Source organism: Mobula birostris, chromosome 8 (genome assembly GCF_030028105.1).
Source record: "Mobula birostris isolate sMobBir1 chromosome 8, sMobBir1.hap1, whole genome shotgun sequence".
In the NCBI taxonomy this organism is placed as follows: domain Eukaryota; kingdom Metazoa; phylum Chordata; class Chondrichthyes; order Myliobatiformes; family Myliobatidae; genus Mobula; species Mobula birostris.
The window spans coordinates 86,258,743-86,280,643 of NC_092377.1; the positions used below are offsets into that span (position 1 = coordinate 86,258,743).

A 21,901-nucleotide genomic window follows, 5' to 3' on the forward strand; every position below is an offset into this window, starting at 1 on the left:
TGTGTGTAGAGCCCAGGTATGTGGGCACCAAGTACCACTATGTGCCCAGGTTCTACTTGTCGCCCTGGCTACGAAGGATGGGTCTGGCCCCACTCCTGCGCAACGCCCCAGTCAGCTGGTCGTTGCTGGCATACCTGTCCTACGTAGCAAAGTTCTTCCAGGAGAACGCCTTTGACCACAGGGCCATCAGGCAGTGGTTGGCACGAAGTGTCCTGCAGGCACTGCAGGAGAAGGATGTGATGGACACAGTGGGGTGGTTCCCTGAGCAGACTGTCCAGTTCATCTGGCAAAATGCCTCATCGCCAGATCTCACCAACAGGCACCAAGACCTCGCCTGGCTGGCGGTGAGAGGGGCCCTCCCAGTCAGAGCCCTCCTGTACGCCCGAAATGTCGTCTCCGCACCCCACTGCCCACGGGAGGACTGCAGTGAGGAGGAGTCTGTGACCCACCTCTTTGCACACTGCCAGTTCGCAAAGAGGGTGTGGAGGTGGATGGACGGGCTAGTGTCACTTTTTATCCCCAGCAGCTGCATAACAGAGGACTCTCTGATCTACGGGCTGTTCCCGGGGACGCACACGGAGACCAACATCCGGTGCTGCTGGCAGATCATCAACTCGGTGAAAGACGCTCTTTGGTCGGCCCGAAACTTGATGATCTACCAGCACATGGAGATGTCCGTGGGAGAATGCTGCCGACTGGCACATTCTCGGCTGCAGGAGTACGTGCTGAGGGATGCACTGAAACTTGGTGCAGCCACCGCAAGGGCCCGGTGGGGAAGGACCACAGTATAGGTTTCTCCACCCGTGGGAGTGGGAGGGGTCGGTGGGCGGGGAGTATACCCCTCAACAATGATATGCTAAGCTGAACTACTGGAGTGCCACGTGGGTGGCTATTAATACGGATATTTACTGGGTATAATGGAAACGTATGTAAAGGATGAAAAGTTATTGAATGGTTTATTGTATATATTTATTTTTGAATAAAGTATATTTTGAAATTAAAAAAAAACTTTATACTGGAAGTCCCCTGGTTATGGCAGTTCCATTCCTGAGAACTGGTTGTAACCTGAACTGTTAATAAAGCAGAAATGAACAAAAAGTGTGTGGCAGAGCGTCACAGAAACTGCTGTGACGGGAGCAAGCACAGGAAGAGTGGCTACCAGCCGGCTTCACTGGCCTCGTGAGTCTGCTTAGTGGCCTCACTTCTGCACTGCTCAACCCAGCATCTATTGCTGTGGCTAAGGGAGAGGATGTGGGAGAAAAGGTGTGTGGAAATACCCCATTACCACTAGAGAGAACGCAAACACGAGGAGTTCTGCAGATGCTGGAAATTCAAACAACACACATCAAAGTTACTGGTGAATGCAGCAGGTCAGGACGAAGGGTCTCAGCCCGAAACATCGACTGTACCTCTTCCTAGAGATGCTGCCTGGCCTGCTGTGTTCACCACTAGAGAGAAGATGCCTGCAGTCCTCACACCCACACATCCTGTTGGTCTCCCAGATGTTTGTTCGTTTGTATGGGGAAGGCTTGTAAAGTGAAAATTGATGCTTTTTATAAGATTTTCCAAGTTTCATCTTTGTGAGTTATTGGAGATAAAACTGGGAGGTCATGTGTCAGAGAATAGCAACTGATCATAGCTTTTCTAGCTTTTTAGAAACCCTTTTGTAGGTCAGGACGTAGTAGCTTGTATGGTATCCAATGAAGATCATAATTTGAGTTATATCTTTGGTGTAGAACAAGAATTTTCTCACAACATAACGTCATCCCATTTTGTTTTACTTAATCAGATATGTCTGTTTATAAATTGACTTTCTTTACATTTACTTCATTTTAAATCCTTTCAGGTAAAAGTCCCCTTTATGTCCATGCTTGTATCTACCAGACAACATATTTTTAATACTAAAATTATAGAGCATTTATTCCGTTGCAAGGGAAGGTGCTTGACCATCACTCATTGATCCCCTTGTTATAATGCTCAGATGGTTTGTCTTTTAGGTGCAGTAGAATTTCCAGTCCATTGTTAAAAGCAAAGTTTGCTGTTCAAAAAAACTCTTAACTTGTAAAGATTGAAGCTGATGGAGGGAATAATAATGTGTCGAAAAGAGTTACATTATTTGTTTTAATATCACAAAATTTACAAATCACTGTCCAAAAATTGAGCTTTGGAATGAAATATGCTGTCGTGAATATTATATGAAAAGCAGTAAAAGATTGAATAAAAATCTTATTTTGATTACTGAAGCAAATGCTGATATGGTGGTTTGGTGTTATGGAGAAATGCAATATGCACCTTTTCCTAGGAATGGAAAAGAAACTCCTACAGGCACTGCCTACCCCCATGCAACAGATCATCTTGAATATGCTATTCATTTAAAAAAAAATTTTGTATTCACAATTTGAGGAGAGCGGCTGAGACTCTTTTCCCTGCAGTAGAAGAGGAGTAGCTGTAGGTGGAGATGGAATAGAGAATAGATGCAGGAGTAGGCCATTCGGCACTTCAAGCCAGCACTGCCATTCACTGTGATCATGGCTGATCATCCACAATCAGTATCCGGTTCCTGCCTTATCCCCATAACCTTTGATTCCACTATCTTTAAGAGCTCTATCCATCTCTTTTCTTGAAAGCATCCAGAGACTTGGCCTCCACTGCCTTCTGGGGCAGAGCATTCCACAGATCCACCACTGTCTGGGTGAAAAAGTTTTTCTTCAACTCTGTTCTAAATAGTCTACCCCTTATTCTTATACTGTGGCCTCTGGTTCTGGACTCACCCATCAGCGGGAACATGCTTCCTGCCTCCAGCGTGTCCAATCCCTTAATAATCTTATATGTTTCAATCAGATCCCCTCTCATCCTTCTAAATGTGAATCAGTATCACAAAAGGAAATATTTTTTCAGAATGCTTAAAGGGATGAGGAAGATATGACTGGTAATGGAGGTGGTGGTCATCATCTGAAGCGTTTGAAACTATGTGAACTGTTCTTTTGAATTTGGCGATCTCTGTCAAGGGGGATTTGAATGGATGACGGGGGGTGAACCAGATGTGGAAAATAGACAATTGTGGAAGTGAGTGCTATCAACCATAATAGAGGGGAAATCGTGGTGGATGGAGAATAAATACATCTTGACAGCTCTGGTCTGAACTATGTAATGGATATGTGAGAATGGGGTAAAAGAATGGAGTCCTTAAATGAACCAGTATGGGAGGAAATGTCTTGGATCCAGGAACTGTTACGGATCGCAAATGCCGACATTTTCCCTTGGTGTGATGGGGAAGTTGAATCAAAATGTAAAGGTGAACCAGGAGAAAGTGAGAGTAGGCCCTTTATAATAGCTGTAGTTCTCTGGTTCTTATCTTTGCCTATAACACCATGTTGTAGGAAGAGATAGAGGAACAGTGGCCTTCAAATTAATAACTTGCATCAATTTCAATGCTTTGCAATTTATTTTATTACTGTATACTGTTCTAAAATATTCTCAAGATTGCCTCTGCAATTATACATGGCTAATTGTTATTTACTCCATATTTCTTCATGCATCTACATTTATGCTTCTTTCAATATAGTCCATGTTCAAGTCTTTGCTAGTCTTTATTCATGCATCTATTTGCTCTATCCAAAGGCATATTACGACAGTACTCTGCAAAATTCTTTGGCATCCTATCTATATGAAACAATCTGGTTTCCTTGGCTGTGAAAGTCTAGGGAAGACGATCTCTGGCCCCGCCAAACCTGTGAGATTGAGGTGCGAGCCCACCCCAAAACCCCCTGTTTGTGTGTTGCTGGGTAATTCGCTACCCTGTTACAAATGAATGCCACGAAATAACAGGCAGTACACTGCATACGATTAAGGGAATTATATTTATGAATCTTAACTAAAGGGTTAGTAAGGAATAACAAAAAGAAAAGGGCCCATTCTAATTAAACAGTCAAATGTGCACATAGAAACATAAAAAACCTACAGCGCAATACAGGCCCTTCGACCCAGAATGCTGGGCCGAACATGTACTTACTTCAGAAATTACCTTAAGTTACCCATAGGCTTCTATTTTCTAAACTTCATGTACCTATCCAAGAGACTCTTAAAAGCTAGAGCTCATCTTGTCACTTGTGCGCTGGGCCCTCGGTCAACATGGAAGCACACACCACTTTCTGAACGTCTCTTGCAATCCATCTTGAACAAACGTGTCTCCCACTAGATTGTATACTACGACCGGTTCTCCCTAGCTTCTTCTCTCCATCTCCTCTCAAACAAAAGCTCCAAGCCCAACCTTAGTGTCCTTCACCAGAGAAACCTCCCCTTAATCAAACCATCTGAATTGGATGGCACACATTTCTCCTCTCTCTTATCTTCAACAGTAACCCAAACGCAAGCTGAAAACAAGCAGCTCGCACAGAACAGCACAAAACAAAATACATACAGCATAACAGTAACAAATATGAGCCAGGGCATTATATATATATTTGTGCCTAAGACATTTGCACAGTACAGTAGTATTTTATGTATTGAACTTTAGTACTGCCACAAAAAAAAACGATTTCATGACACACGAGGGCTAGAGGCCCCCTCTAACTAGCATTTTGTTAGCAAATGTGCATTTGCAGGAGAACAAAATTAGGAACCCAAGGGCAAGATTTGCTGTATCAGAAGGACAGAAGGAAATGAGGGATAGTTGTGTTCTGTGTCTGAGCAAGGCACGGCTTTCTCCTGGCATGCCAGGTGCAGAGATCAGACCAGAAGGCTTCTCAGTTTACAGAATGAATTAAACTGCTGATTCAGAAAAGACAAAAGGTGCAGGTGTGTTTCATGATAAGTTCTTGGTGGTGTGCTCTGATGTGGCAGTTTTGTCGAACTTGTGTTCCCCTGAGCTTGAACACCTAACGGTCAAATGCTGTCCATTCTATTCACTAAGGAGTACTCCATAATCCTGACTGTAGTTTACATACCACCAGTGGCTTACTATAATTAAGTACTTGAGATACTGCATGATGCCAAACAAGAAACAATTCATCCTGACACACTTCAAATCACAGTGGAGACTTAACCAGGTTGTTTGAAGAAAACCCTTCCCAATTACCATCAGTAGAAAACTTGTCGCACCAGAAGTCCCAACACAAGATCTCAAGGTGTCAAGATCTCTAGGATCTAACCTGGTCCCAGCATATCAATGTAGTTATAAAGAAGGCAAGACAGGAGCTATACTGCCAACAAATACACTCAAAAACTTCTATAGTTGTACCGTGGAGAGCATTCTGACAGGCTGCATCACTGTCTGGTACAGAGGGGCGACTGCACAAGACCGAAAGAAGCTGCAGAAGGTTGTAAATCTAGTCAGCTCCATCTTGGGCACTAGCCTACAAAGTACCCAGGACATCTTTAGGGAGCGGTGTCTCAGAAAGGGAGTGTCCATTATTAAGGACCTCCAGCACCTAGGGCAGTGGTCCCCAAACACTGGGCCGCGGACCAGTACAGGGCCGCAAAGCATGTGCTACCGGGCCGCGAGGAAATGATTTGATTTGGCGATATGAAACTATATGAGTCAGCTGCACCTTTCCTCATTCCCTGTCACACCCACTGTTGAACTTAACACACGCAAGGTCATCAGTGACCCAAGATGTGCAAAGGAATTGGTCCTTGACCCATTTGTGAATGTTTCCGGCGAATCTTCCATGTCAGCGCAGGAAAAAGATCGACTCCTCGAGCTTGCAGGTGACGGTGGGCTGAAAAGTATGTTTGACATAACATCTCTGCCGGCATTCTGGATCAAAGTCAAGGCTAAATATCCTGAGATAGCCATGAAAGCACTGAAAATGTTGCTTCCATTTCCAACATCATATCGCTGCGAAGTGGAGTTTTCTGCAATGAATGCAACAAAAACTAAATTGCAGAATAGACTGGACACAAGGAACCCCCTTCGAGTATCGCTGTCTCCCATCACCCCTCGATGAGACCATCTTGTTACAGGAAAACAAGCCCAGGGCTCCCACTGATTCAGCGATATTGGTGTGTTGCAATGATTTTATACGTTCATACAAGGAAAATATGCGCTGTGTGTTTAATATCCAAATGTTACTTAAAATGTTATGATGCTATTGACTTATAAGTAACTTATAATTCACTGTTCCCCAAACACCGGGCCACGAAGAATGCAGTGGTACAGTGGTAGCCAGAACGCCCCAGCACATCTTTAAGAAAAAAGCCAAAATAAACAAGCTAATTAATTAGGTGCCGCCGGGCATGTAGATGTCGGCCCAGGTAAGAGGTGATTGCCGATTGCATTGCCTGTGATCTGGGCCGGTATTTACATGCCGGGCAGCACCTAATCAATTAGCTTGTTTTTTTTTGGCTTTTTTCTTAAAGATGTGCTGGGTGCGGTGCGGTTACCGCTGTACCGCTGCATTCTTTGCGACAATGTATCTGTCTGCGGCCCGGAGGTTTGGGACCACTGTTATAATTGACTTATCACTATATTTATGCGAGGAAAATATGCGCTGTGTGTTTAATATTAAATTCTTTCTTTTTCAATCTTTTTATTAATTTCAAAATATAGAAACAAAACATAGCAATGATACAAATAGTAGGAGATATATTGTTACACTTAAAAAAGTAATTGCAAAACCAGATAGTGTAAATTAACAAAGCTCCCAATCATGTAGAACTAACAATGGATAATATAAAGCAAAAAAAAACTGGGGAAAAAAAATCATGAAAAAGAAAAAAAAAACAAAACAAAAAAAAAAGCAAACCCCATCCCCAAAGAAAAACAAAATTAATCAACTAAACTAAAAGACTTGGGCAAAACTAACAACTTAAAAATGGAAAAGAAGAAAACCTCAGTGTCGACGACTCCATTCCCCTCCAACAACAGTACAGAGAGATAAAACAAGTTTGGAACTGATCAAATTACATCAAATGAAAATGCTGAATGAATGGCCTCCAAGTTTTTTCAAATTTAATGGAAAGGTCATAAACTGCACTTCTAATTTTCTCCAAATTCAAACACGCCATAGTTTGTGAAAACCAATGAAATACATTAGGAGGGTTAATCTCTTTCCAATTCAACAAAATGGACCTTCTAGCCATTAAAATAAGAAATGCAATCATCCTTCGTGATGAAGAGGTTAAATTATTTAAGTCTATCATTGGTAGTCCAAAGATAGCAGTAATTGGATGAGGTTGTAAGTCTGTATTTAGGACCATTGAAATAATATCAAAAATATCTTTCCAATATTTCTCCAACATGGGACATGACCAAAACATGTGGGTTAAGGAAGCTATCTCGGAATGACATCTGTCACATATTGGATAATTGTTTTATGTCTTTTGATCAACTCTCTAATAAATATAACTTACCCAGATCTCACTTTTTTAGATATCTACAGATTAGAAACTTTTTAATTACTGTCTCCCCTAATTTTCCACACCCATATCCAATGGATACTTTGGAAAAAATCTTAGATTTAAATCTCTTTCAGAAAAGTAAAGTAGCAATTATATATAATATAATTATGAATTTATGTCCTGATGCTTCTAATAAAATTAAAGCTGACTGGGAAAGAGAACTTGAGATTAATATACCGACTGAAAAATGGGAAAAAATTCTTCAGTTGGTGAACTCATCCTCTGTATGTGCTAAGCATAGGTTGATACAGATTAAAGTAGTGCCCAGGGCTCATATGTCCAAAGATAAACTATCTCGTTATTACTCTTATGTTTAATATTAAATTCATAGAAACGAAATTGAGTGTATTAGCCACTTATAGGTGACTTATAGTTGACTTATCACCTATATTCCGTTTGTGATTAACACCCCACCCCCCCACCGGGTCAGCCAGTCCGCAAGAATATTATCAATATTAAACCGGTCCGTGGTGCAAAAAAGGTTGGGTACCCCTGACCTAGGGCATGCCTTTTCTCACTGTTACCATCAGGTAGGAGGTACAGAAGCCTGAAAGCACACACTCAGTGATTCAGGAGCAGCTTCTTCCCCTCTTCTATCTGATTCCTAAATAGACATTGAATTTTTGGACACTGCCTCACTTTTTTTAATATACAGTATTTCTGTTTTTCAACTTTTTAAAAAATCTATTTAATATACGTAATTGATTTACTTGTTTATTGATTATTCTTATTATTTTTGTTTCATTTATTTTTTTTCTCTGCTAGATTACGTATTGTATTGAACTGCTGCTGCTAAGTTAACAATTTTTTGTCACATGCTGTTGATGATAAACCAGATTCTAATTCTGATTCTGACATTAGACCACTGTTATACTAAGATAAGGAATGCCATGCATTCCATGCACAGAATGCATTGTGGTAAATTGGATGAGCTCAATGCCTTCTATGCTTGCTTTGACTGTCAAAACAACCATCACAAACTCCCACGGTCCTCTGATGACCCAGTGATTTCATTCTTTGAGGCCGACTTGCGAGCAGTCTTCAGGATGGTGAACCCACAAATAGCAGCCGGCTTAGACTGGGTGCCTGGGCAAATACTAAAAACCTGTGCTGATCAACTGATTGGAGTGTTCACAAAGATCTTTAGCCTCTTGCTTCAGCAGTCTGAGGTACCCACCTGCTTCAAGCGGGCTTCAGTTATACCGGTGCCACAGGGCTGTGTGCTTAGCCCCCTACTCTGCTTGCTTTTCATTTACGACTGTGTGGCTAAGCCCAGCTCCAATGCCATACTCAAGTTTGCTGACGACACCACTGTCGTAGGCCGTATCAAAGGTGGTGACAGATCTGCATATAGGAGGGAGATTGAAAATCCGGCTGAGTGGTGCCATTACAATAACTTCTTACTCAATGTCAGCAAGAAGACCAAGAAGCTGATTATTGACTTCAGGAGGAGGAAACCAAAGGACCATGATCCAGTCCTCATTGGAGGATCAGAGGAGGAGAGGGTCAGCAACTTTAAATTCCTCGGTGTTATTATTTCAGAGGACCTGTCCTGGGCCCAGCACATTAAGTGCAATAATGAAGAAAGTACGGCAGGGCCTCTACTTCCTTAGGAGTTTATGAAGGTTCAGTATGACATCTACAGCTTTGACAAATTTCTATAGATGTGTAGTGGAGAGTATATTGACCGACTGCATCACAGCCTTGAATGGAAAAACCTACAAAAAGTAGTGGATACAGCCCAGACCAACTCAAGTAAAGCTCTCCCACAATTGAGCATATCTGCACAAAACATTGTCACAGGAAAGCAGCATCCATCATCAGGAACCACTGTCACCCAGGACACGCTCTATTCTCATTGCGGAAGGTACAGAAGCCTCAGAACTCCGCCACCAGATTCAGAAATACTTATTATCCCTGAACCATCAGGCTCTTGGACCAAAGAGGATAACTTCACTTCATCATTGAAATGTTCCCACAACCTATGGACTCACATTGAAGGACTCTTCGTCTCAGGTTCTTGATATTTATTGGTTATTTATTTATTACTATTATTTTATTGTTTTTGTATTTGCACAATTTGTGTCTTTTGCACACTGGTTGAACACTCAAATTGTTGTGGCCTTTCATTGATTCTGTTATGATTATTATTCTATTCTGGATTTTTTGAGTGTGCCCACAAGAAACAGACCTCAAGGTTGTGTATGGTGACAAATATGTACTTTGATAATAAGTTTACTCTGAACTTTGATAACAAAACCTGAATCTGATATGGGTCTCTCGTGTAGACTGAGAATGGAAAGGAGAGGGAAATCATGGTTGCCAAGAGGAGAGGGAGCAGGAAGCACCAGAGAGACATTCTGTAATGATCAATAAACTAATTTTCTGAAATGACAATTTGCACTGTACTGTACTTTATCAATTTTTTGGAGATGTTTAATGATGAGAAAAGAGTGTGTAAAGTAATTCCCGGAACTAAACGATTTTTTCGGTAAATGTAATGCTTTGTGGAAGGCTTTGTAGATAAAGGATACAATGAGTTAATGCAATAGTCCTATATACATAATAAAGCATTTTAATTTAAACTGTATGCAGTGCTGAGATACCAACACTGATGGTAAAAACCCAAAGTACAAGTATCCTAAAGTAAGTGCACTTCTGCGCTAATGAACTATCGCACCACTCTATAACATGAACTGGTATAACTCCAGTTTATCATGATAATTTCTGCATTCATGGAAATTTTGTAAAGTGTAATGAAGTATGACAGCACTCTGAAAATTTTATTTCAACTTATAAAGATAGAATCTAGAAATATTTTACCTGTAATGGAGGGCAGCTAATTGAGCACTTAATAAGTAGACTAAAATGTCGATAACTTATAAGACTATAAGACCATAAGACATAGGAGCAGAATTAGGCCATCTGGCCCATCGAGTCTGCTCTGCCATTCAATCATGGCTGATCTTTTTTTTCCTCCTCCTCAATTCCAGTTCACGGCCTTCTCCCTGTAACCTTTGATGTCATGTCCAATCAAGAACCTATCAATCGCTGCCTTAAGCACACCCAACAACCTGGCCTCCACAGTTGCATGTCACAAAAAATTCCACAAACTCACCACCCTTTGGCTAAAGAAATTTATCTGCATCTCTGTTTTGAAAAGACACCCCTCTATCCTGAGGCTGTGCCCTTTTGTCCTAGACTCTCCCACCATGGGAAACATCCTTTCCACATCTACTCTGTCTAGGCCTTTCAACATTCAAAAGGTTTCAACAAGATCCCTCCTCATCCTTCTAAATTCCAGCAAGTACAGACCCAGAGCCATCAAGTGTTCTGTGTATGATAACTCTTTCATTCCTGGAATCATCCTTGTGAATCTCCTCTGGACCCTCTCCAATGCCAGCACATCTTTTCTAAGATGAGGGGCCCAAAACTGTTCACAATACTCAAGGTGAGGCCTCACCAGGGCCTTATAAAGCCTCAGCATCACATCATTGCTCTTGTATTCTAGACCTCTTGAAATGAATACTAACATTGCATTTACCTTCCTCACCACCAACTCAACCTGCAAGTTAACCTTTAGGGTGTTCTGCACAAGGACTCCTAAGTCCCATTGCATCTCAGATTTTTGGATTTTCTCCCCGTTTAGAAAATAGTCCGCACATTTATTTCTACTACCCAAGTGCATGAACGTGCATTTTCCAATTTTGTATTTCATTTGCCACTTTCTTGCCCATTCTCCTAATCTGTCTAAGTCCTTCTGCATCCTACCTGTTTCCTCAACTCTACCTGCCCCTCCACCCATCTTCATATCGTCTGCACACTTGGTAACAATGCCATCTATTCATCTAAATCATTTATATACAGCATAAAAGGAAGTGGTCCCAAAACCAACCCCTGCATAACAACACTAGTCACTGACAGCCAACCAGAAAAGGATCTGTTTATTCCCACTCGCTGCCTCCTACCAATCAGCCAATGCTTTAACCATGTTAGTAACTTTCCTGTAATATCATGCGCTCTTAACTTGGTAAGCAACCTCGTGTGGCATCTTGTCAAAGGCCTTCTGAAAGTCCAAATATACAACATCCATTGCATCCCCTTTATCTATCCTACCTGTAATCTCCTCAAAGCATTGCAGCAGGTTTGTCAGGCAGGATCTTCCCTGAACGAAACCATGCTGTCTTTGTCCTACCTTGTCCTGTGTCAGCAAGTACTCCCATCACCTCGTCCTTAACCATTGACTCTAACATCTTCCCAACCACTGAGGTCAGCCTAACTGGTCTATAATTTTCTTTCTACTGCCTTCCTCCTTTCTTAAAGAGTGGGTGACATTTGCAATTTTCCAGTCTTCTGGCACCATACCAAAGTCCAATGATTTTTCAAAGATCATTTCTAATGCCCCCACAGTCTCTAACACTACCTCTTTGAGAACCCAAGGGTGCAGTTCATCTGGTCCAGGTGACTTAGATACCTCTAGCTTTTTGAGCACCTTCTCTCTTGTAATAGTAACTGCACCCACTTCTCTTCCTTCATACACTACAACATCAGGCATGCAGCTAGTGTCTTCCACAGTGAAGACTGATGCAAAATGCTCCTTTAGTTCATCCGCCATCTCCTTGTCCCCTGTTATTATTTCTCCTGCCTCATTTTCCAGCGGTCCTATATCCTGTCTTATTTCTCTTTTATTTTTAACATACTTGAAAAATCTTTTACTATCCACTTTGATATTATTTGCTAGCTTGCTTTCATATTTCATCTTTTCCCTTCTAATAATTTTTTTAGTTACTCTCTGTAGTTTTTTAACAAACTTCCCTGTCCTCTATCTTCCCGCTAATTTTTGCTTTGTTGTATGCCCTCTCTTTTGCTTTTACAATAGCTTTGACTTCCCTTGTCAGCCATGGTTGCACTATTTTACCAGTTGAGTATTTCTTCATTTTTGGAACACATATGTCCTGCACCTTCCTCATTTTTCCCAGAAACGCATGCCATTTCTGCTCTGCTGACATTCCTGCCAGCAGCTCCTTCCGATTTACTTTGGCCAGCTCCTCTCTCATACCACTGTAATTTCCTTTAATCCACTGAAATACTGCTGCATCAGACTTTACTTTCTCCCTATCAAATTTCAAGCTGAACTCAATCATATTGTGATCACTGGTTCCTAAGGGTTTTTTTTTTACCTTAAGCTCCCTAATTGCCTCTGGTTCATTACATAACACCCAGTCCAGTATAGCTGATCCCCTAGTGGGCTTAATGACAAATTGCTCTAAAAAGCCATCTCTTGGGCATTCAACAAACCCACTTCTTGAGATCCATTACCAACCTGATTTTCCCACTAGATCCAATCTACATTACCTGCAAATGAGTATAGTGAAATTAACTGCCAGGCACATATAAACATATGAATTAGGAGGGGCAGCCATCAGCTATTTAGCTGTTCAAATCTGCACCACCATTTAAAAACACCATGGCTGATCAGACTGTAGACATAACTCCTCTATCCTGTCCTTTCCTGGTAATCTTTCACCTCCTTGCTTGTAAATAATCAATTTACCTATGCCTTAGATTCAAAGACACTGCTTCCGTCAATATGCTGTCACAACTTGCTATCTACCCCTATCTGTGCAGGGCAATTCATTTCTTACTAATTTGACTGAGGTATTTGAAGAATTAATGAAAGTAGGGCTGTGTACGTTGACTACATGGATCTTAAGAAGACATTTGACAAAGCCGTCATGGGAGGCTCATCCAGAAGATTATGATGCATGGGGTCCATGGTGAATTGGCTGTTTGGATTTATAATTGGCCTGTTCACAGAAGACAGAGGGTAGTAGTTGATGGGACCTGTTCTGACTGGAGCTCTGTGACTAGTAGTATTCTGTAGGGATCCATACTGTTGTCTGTGATTGATATACATATATGTGTGTGTGTGACCTGGAAGAATATGTGTTTTAGTAGGTTTGCAGACAATATGAAGATTGGTGGTGTTGATCAGTTGTACATATGGGTGGAGAAATGGCAAATGGAGTTTAGCCTGGCCAAATATGAAGTCTTGTACTTGGGAGATCAATTGTTAAGTGCCAGTATATTGTTACTGGCAAGATCCTTAAAGTATTAATGTAGGGGTGGGGGCTCTTAAGTCCTGAAAGTGTCTACACAAGTTAATAGGGTGGTAATGAAGGTGTTTGGCATACTTACCTTTGTTAGTCAACATATTAAATTCAAGAGTCAGGAAGTTACGTTGCAGCTTTATATAATTCTAGTTAGGCCGCATCTGGAATGATGCATTCAATTTTGGTCACCCTTTTATAGGAAGGATGTGGAGGCTTTGGACAGGGTGCAGAAAAGTTTTACCAGGATGCTGTCTGGATTAAAGAGCAGAAGCTAATGCAGAGAGGTTTGACAGACTTGGCTTGTCTTCTCTGTAGTGGTGATGGCTGCGGGGAAACCTGAAAGATTATGAGAGGCCTAGATAAAGTAGATAGTGGATATCTTTTACCAACATTGAAATGTTTAATGCCAGAGGGCATTCACTTAAGGTGAGGAGTGGGGTAAGATTAAAGAAGATGTATAGGGCAAGTTATTTTATACAGAGAGTGGTCAGTGTCTGGAAAGTGTTGCCGGGTTGGAATTGGAGGCAAATATAACAGAAGCATTCAAGGCGCTCTTAGATAGGCACATGAATGTGCAGGAATGGAAGAACGTAGTTTAGTTCGACATTTGATTTCTAATATAATCAGTTAGGTATAACACTATGTGCCAAAGGCCAGTATCTGTGTAATATTGTTCTATGTATCTGTCAGCACTGTACTATAATCACTAAATAAATAAATAATGAATCATTATAGTTTATACAGTGGATTCCATTTAATTGGGACACATCAGAACCAGTACATTCTGACCCACTTAGTGGCTGCACCAATTAGATGAAGTTTCATGAAAATAGTGAAGGAGTTATATAAACAACAAATTACCGTTTAACTGAGTGATAGATTACTTTTGTACTTTTATCTTGTAATTACTGTTTATGGCAAAATATTTAAATGAAATACAGAAAAAATTAGTACACTGTCAATACTTCTGCTGTGCTAAGAAACTTATGTATTAGTTCCAAAATTATTGATGGAGGAATTCATTCAGTACACATTACCTTATTCTTTTGGTTGACATTAAATGAACAAAATCTGCTCAGATAATAGACTACCTTAATACAATACTTTCAACAATTGTATATGATCTTCAAAATCTTCACTTTCTTTGTAGCATTCGGGATAATTCTCAATACTTTCAAATTCTTTGTATTTTCTAACTTGTTGGTGTAGTGAAATCATTTTATTTTCACACCTGGCCATTTCTGGCATCTCCAAGCCTGAATGCTTGAAACCACAGTGAACAGAACAGTTCTGAGTTGTCTTGCTGCCTATTTCTCGGCAACTATCAGTGACAAAAGTCACTGCTTTTTGAACACAAACACACACATCTGACACTAGTTAGAAATTGTTCTGCAATAGTCTCTTGCCCTAATTAAACGGCATTGTGTCCCAAATAAACAGTGCAAACCCTGGCTATTTTCTCGATTAGTTTTTGTTCTTTAAGGGTTGTCCCAAGTAACTGGCTGCCCCATTTAAACCGATAATCTAATGAACTGGAATTCACTGTATTTAGTCAAATCACAAACAAGAGAAAATCTGCATTTGCTGGATATATGAGCAACACACACAAAACGCTGGAGGTATTCAGCAGGCCAGGCAGCATCTATGCAAAAAAGTACAGTCGACGTTTCGGTGCTGCTGAAGGGTTTTGGCTCGAAACATCGACTGTGCTTTTTTCCATAGATGCTGCCCGGCCCGCTGAGTTCCTCCAGCATTTTGTGCGTGTTTCACTGTATTTAGATTATTTTCGTACTTCTACTGTAAACAGCAATTAAAATGTAAAGTAAGGTGTTTACATGGTTAAAGTAAGGAAGGCTATAAGTTCCTCATAATGCTCTGTACCTTTTTTTGCTATCATTGTATTTATGTTTCAGTTTCTAGATTGTATCTTAAATATAGTTTTCTTCTATTTAGACCCTTATTGTCGCTTGGATACGAGCTAATTTGAGTGTCCATATTTCAAGAGACCTATGGGATGAACTACTGTCTGTGCTATCATCTCTCACCATGTGGAGTGAGCTGATCACTGAGTGGGCAAAGATCATGGATTCTCTTACTGTTGTGTTAGCAAGATGTGTATACAGTCTCGATATGAACAACTTACCACTGGACAAGCTGAGTGAACAAAAGGAAAAGAAACAAAGAGGGAAAGGTAATGTAACTAGTTTGTAGGTTTGTGGCAGGCCATTCTTCAAGAGGATTGGAGGAAATGTGGCTCAGTTGCTAACTGTTATTCATCAGTATGCTCGATGGATTATGGATGGTATCAATAATTCTGCAGTATTGTTGCAAAGTAAACTTGCTTCTGTCTTTGAATTGCACCGGAAGACTGTGTGACCCTGTGTATAAGAAATAATATTAAATCATTAGAAAGGGATGACATTAGAAAGGTGTAGAGTCTCTATGGGTTGAGTTAAAAAATGGCAAGAGTAAAAGGACCCTAATGGCAGTTGTATACAGGATTGGGAAAACCAGGCTAGTACTGGACTTCAAGAGAGAGAATTTGTAGAATGTCTAAGGGATGTCTTTTTAGAACAGCCTGTTGTTGAACCCACTAAGGGATCAGCTGTGCTGGAATGAGTGTTGTGCAATGATCCGGAGGTGATAAGAGAGCTTAAGATTAAGGAATTCTTAGGGAACAGTGATCACTATACGATTGAGTTCACTTTGAAATTTGAGAAGGAGAAACTAAATTATAAAGTGTTAGTATTTCAGTAGAATAAAGCAAATTACAGTGGAATGAGAGGGAACTGGCCAAGGTTGACTGGAAAGGGATACTAGCAGGAAGGACAGCAGAGCAGCAGTGGCTGGAGTTTCTGTGAAAAATGAGGTAAGTGCAAGATAGATATATTACAAATGAGAAGAAATTTTTGAATAGAAGAAGGACACTACCATGGCTGACAAGTGAAGTCAGAGCCAAAGTAAAAGCAAAAGAGAGGGCTTACAAGGAAGCCAAAGTTAGTGGGAAGATAGAGGATTAGGAAGCTTTTAAAAACTTGCAGAAGGAAACTAAGAAGGTCATTAGGAAGGAAAAGATGAATTATGAAAGGAAGCTGGTGACTAATATCAAAAGAAGGTAGTAAAAGCTTTTTTTATGCATATGAAGGGCAAAAGAGAGTTGAGGGTAGATATAGGACCAATAGAAAATAATACTGGAGATATTGTAATGAGAGACGCAGAGATGGCAGAGGAACTGAATGCGTATTTTGCATCAGTCTTCACAGTGGTAGACATCTACAGTATACCAGATATTCAAGAGTGTCAGGGAACTGAAGTATGTGCAGTGAAAATTATGACTGAGAAGGTGCTCAGGAAGCTTAATGGTCTGAGGGTGGATAAATCTCCTGGACCTGATGGAATGCACCCACGGGGTCTGAAGGAAGTAGATGGAGAGATTGCGGAGACATTAACAATGATCTTTCAAGAATTGATAGATTCTAGCATTATACCGGATGACTGGAAAATTGCAAATGTTACTCCACTATTTTAGAAGGGTGGGACACAGCGGAAAGGAAACTATAGACCTGTTAGCCTGACATCAGTGGTTGGAAAGTTGTTGGAATCGATTGTTAAGGGTGAGGTAACGGAATACCTGGAGGCACATGACAAGATAGGCCAAAGTCAGCATGGTTTCCTGAAAGGAAAATCCTGTCTGACTAACCTACTGCAATTTTTTGAGGAAATTACAAGCAGGATAGACAAAAGAGATGCAGTAGATGTGGTGTACTTGGATTTTCAGAAGGCTTGACAAGGTGCCGCACATGAGGCTGCTTAGCAAAATAAGAGCCCGTGGAATTACAGGGAAGTTATTAGCATGGGTGGAGTATTGGGTGATTGGCAGAAAACAGAGAGTGGGAATAAAGGGATCCTATTCTGGCTGGCTGCCAGTTACCAGTGGAGTTCCACAGTGGTCGGTGTTGGGACCGCTGCTTTTTACGATGTATGTCAATGATTTGGATTGTGGGATTAGTGGATTTGTGGCTAAATTTGCCAACGATACAAAGATAGGTGGAGAAGCGGGTGGTGTTGAGGAAACAGAGAGCTTGCAGAGAGACTTAGATAGTTTAGGGGAATGGGCAGAGGAGTGGCAAATGAAATACAATGTTAGAAAGTGTATGGTCATGCACTTTGGTGGAAGAAATAAACGGACAGACAATTATTTAGATGGGGAGAGAATTAACCTCCAGGTTGAGTCGATGGTGAAGAAGGCGAATGCAATGTTGTATACCTCTTCTATACAAGAGGTATAGAATATAAGAGCAGGGACGTGATGTTGAGGCTCTATAAGGCACTCGTGAAACCACACTTGGAGTATTGTGCACAGTTTTGGGCTCATTTTAGAAAGGATATACTGACATTGGAGAGAGTTCAGAAAAGATTCACTAAAATGATTCCAGGAATGAAAGGGTTACCATACGAGGAACGCCTGGAATCTCTTGGGCTGTATTCCCTGGAGTTCAGGAGAATGAGGAGTGATCTCATAGAAACAATCCAAATGTTAAAAGGCCTGAATAGATTAGATGTGGCCAAGTTATTTCCTATGGGCAGGGGATTCTACGGACAAGAGGACACAACTTCAGGACTGAAGAACGTCCATTTAGAACAGAGATGCGGAGAAATTACTTTAGCCAGAGGGTAGTAAATCTGTGGAATTTGTTGCCATGAATGGCTGTGGAGGCCAAGTCATTGGGTGCATTTAAGGCAGAGATAGATAGGTTCTTGATTAGTCAGGGCATAAAGGGTTATGGGGAGAAGGCAGGGGAGTGGGGATGATTGGAAGAATTGGATCTGCCCATGATTGAATGGTGGAGCAGACTCAATGGGCCGAATGGCCTGCTTCTGCTCCTATATCTTATGGACTGATATTATCTCCTGTGAGCTTTATTTTGGTTTCATAATTTGCTACATCTAAAACATTTGTTGACTCTTTGATGGGGCTCTTAACTGTGAAACTGGTGTAATTTGGTCAGGTGACATGTAAAATGGAAAACTATGTCAAAATTGGTGTTCAATTTGGTTTCGTGGGTCTCTTGGAGGTAAAGGATGGGGAAGCTGATTAATATTTTAACTATTATATTGAGACTGCCTATGTTAGATTTAACCCAACGTATTTTTAATTTTTGCTTAATTACAAAAAAGAAACAGGGTTTCTTGGATCTCAGTCATTTTGCTGATATCCCCGAGCCTCAATATTCTAATGGCATGGTGGCTTATATATTTCCTTACTCCGAATGGTCTACTTGCTTTTGTTTGATCCCTTTTGGTTCCAGTTGTCCTGATGTGTTTGTAGACTTCTGAGTTGTTATGATCCTCAGACTTTTTCCTTCCTCTCTCCTCCATGGTAAAGAGTGGATGACAAACTTTTAACCACCCAAAAACCAACCTTCTTTTCAATCTGAATGGCTTCAGCTGAAAAGCAGAAATGTTGAAGGTTTAATTAAACCTTTAAAGGGTGTGACGGAAATCTACTGGGTTCTCAAATGTAAAATGACTTCCCTGATCCATCCATCTGCACATTACTAGGGGAGGCATTAATATTCTAGATTCTTAATATTGTCATGTTCAGTTGACATTATAAAGGATTGCAAAAATCAACTAAGAACTTGAAATGTATTAGAATTAATTCTATTGTATGTTGTGCATCTTTAATTTTTAAGGAGTATATCAAGATCTTAGTAAAGGAACTGGAGTAGGTAGGTCCTTTTCTCTGAGCTGGAGAAATCAAGCTGATGGCACACAAGAGCATATGCGATTTCGAAGTGCAACTACCTCTGGAGCCCCAGGTGTTGAAAAAGCCAGAAATATTGTCCGCCAGAAAGCAACAGGTAAGTTGCTGAAGGGCTCAGTTATTCATGAACTGACTGGTTTTAGGTAATATAATAATTTGTACAGTGTTTTTGATGTATTGCATGCTCATCCGAATTTTTTTAATAACGAAAGCCTGTTAATTACGTGTTCGATAATAAGACTGATTCCAGGTCAGAAAACTTTGGTTTATCTTTTTGCTGTCAAGGCTTGTATTCTTGGTTGCTTCTAGTTTCTAGCTTCTTCATTGACTTTCCTCTCCTCTGCGTGATTTCCTTTTCTTACAAGTCACCTCTTTATTGTTATAACAATGGCACAGCGTACAGAAGTATATTTTAGTTACAATTTCAAAATTACTTGTTACACTTCAGTTAGCTTTTGTGTCTACGTCTGGGCATCCTATTTCAAGATAGAAAGAGTGTTAGATTGAAGTAAGTCCATCAGTATGATAGCTAGGATGAGAGATTTCAATTTTATGAAATAACTGGCAAAGCCAAGGTTGATCTTCATAGGGTGAATAAGCTTAACATATTTAATAGAAGTATTCACAGTTATGAAAGTTTGCAAGGGTAAGAAGAGTGAAATTTTTTAAAAATCAGATTTACGTCCATTCACATGGGTGAGGGGTGGGAACAGGAAAAATAATAATGATAAGTTATTATGATCTGGATTGAACTCCAAAGAAAGGTGATCATCACTTCTTGAATGGTACAGAATAAAAATTTTAAGTATACATGTAACAAAACAAAATTTGCCAGGCTGTCAGCTCTTTCAAAGATATGGCACTGATGTGGACTGAATGGTCTTGTGTTCTGCGATTTGATCTGACACTTGTCCTTCATCTATAGGCTCTATCACATCCTTTGTGTTATTGGACTGAACTTCCAGGGGCATGGTTTCACATGGTTATGTGTTCTATCGCACTTCTGTCTCATCTTGACAAACATCTTTGATCTTGTGAATATCACTGACTTTTTTCCCTTTTTTTTTCTTGAACCCTGCTTTCATCATTAGGATAATAATTCTAAACTTCTGCCGTTCCTGAATTTCCCCCCCCCATTCTTCACAACCTCTGCATCATTTGGTCAATGTCTACTACCACACAGAGTCATTCCTATCCTTTTCAATTTCCTTTGACTCAAACATTCCCAGCATTAATCTTAATCCCTCTCTTGTTCCCATCCTTTTGAGAAATATTCTCTTGTCATATGTTCATAGTACAGATTCCACTGCTTTGCCTCAAGATTATTGTTTTTATTTTCCGTGTACACTTTAGGTTAAAATGCAAGACAAGTCATCTTTGCCATTATGTCTTGTAGAACCATCAAGCTTAGCAGCACAAACAGGCCCTTTGGCCCATCTAATATGAGGCAGCCTGATCTTCAGCCTAGTCCCATCTGCCTGTACCCGGACCATGGCCCTCCATAACTCTCTCATCTATGTACTTATCCAGACCTCTATTGAATGTTACAATTGAACTTGCATCTTGCCACTTCTGCTGGCAGCTTGTTCCATACTGAGACCATGCCCAGAGTGAAGAAGTTCCCTGTATACCTGAATTAGTGCTGCAGGCAAAAAATATTCTACAAATACGTTCTATCTTAGAATGTACTGAATAAATGATCTGATCTCTTCAAACCATGTATGGACAAAGAATACTTCGAAGAATACCTTTTATCTTAAAAATATACTGTATAAATGACCTGATCTCTTCAAGCCATAAAGTGTACTTCAAATGTACCATGCAATGTACAGGAACAAGCTTAAATTTCATGTTAAACATTTATGATTATCAATTGATTGCCAAGGTGTAATGACTTTGAACAGGTGGTTTCATTACTTATAATTAAGTGCCATTTTATTTTTTATGTGTTTTTTTCCCTTTGAATGATATTTTCTTTGGTGTCCACCAGAACAGTGGTTCCAACTTGTGTGTGTTGCACCCTTGAGGTATTGAATTATTGTCAAAAGTTATAGAGGATCCATGAAACATAAGTAGTAGAGAGAATTTATTTGCAGAGTTGACCAATGCAGTAAGACGATGCTCAGTACACCAGATGCTGCAGCCACAGAGCTGCTAACAGTTCCTAGGACAGTGCCAAATCTTTACAGGACTTTCATCACAATGGGAGAGCAGGAGAGAACTGGATTTCATCATGTATGATCGGTGGGGCTTTCATTCAAAACGTTTGGAAAGTACAAAACTAGGCTGCTAGTACTGAATTTTTTAAAATAGGTAAAACGGACAGTGTGAATAGACATCCAAAGCATAGTTTTGCCTAGTTGAGTTTTGTAGGTTTTATATCAATTTCAGAAAAGTGGAACAAAACATGGTTCTTATCATTTCTTTTTGGGTTGTTAGGAGTTATCAGCAGAAGTCCTCTTTTGTTTGCTGTTCAGGCTCATGGTGAAATACATGTACTGCTCACTACAAATAGATTTTTTTTATTATTAACTGTGAGACTTAATGAAATAGTGTACATCCATCTTTTTTGCTTTCCTTTCAAAGAGTGGAGCTGAAAGATTAAAGGCAAACAGATGGT

The 21,901-nt window shown here is 40.3% G+C and overlaps 1 protein-coding gene across 14 annotated transcripts in view; it reads left to right on the forward strand.

Annotated features, from left to right (window-relative positions):
- Positions 1 to 21,901, forward strand: part of ralgapa2 (Ral GTPase activating protein catalytic subunit alpha 2) — a 560,288-nt gene that overhangs the window by 186,872 nt on the left and 351,515 nt on the right. For all 14 annotated transcript variants that reach the window (XR_011886861.1, XR_011886862.1, XR_011886864.1 and 11 more), the window contains exons 15-16: positions 15,468 to 15,705; positions 19,211 to 19,378. Coding sequence is in view for 10 of the 14 variants with exons in the window: in XM_072265566.1 (XP_072121667.1) it covers positions 15,468 to 15,705; positions 19,211 to 19,378 (406 nt within the window). In the remaining 4 variants the exon portion in view is untranslated. The remainder of the gene's footprint in view (positions 1 to 15,467; positions 15,706 to 19,210; positions 19,379 to 21,901) is intronic.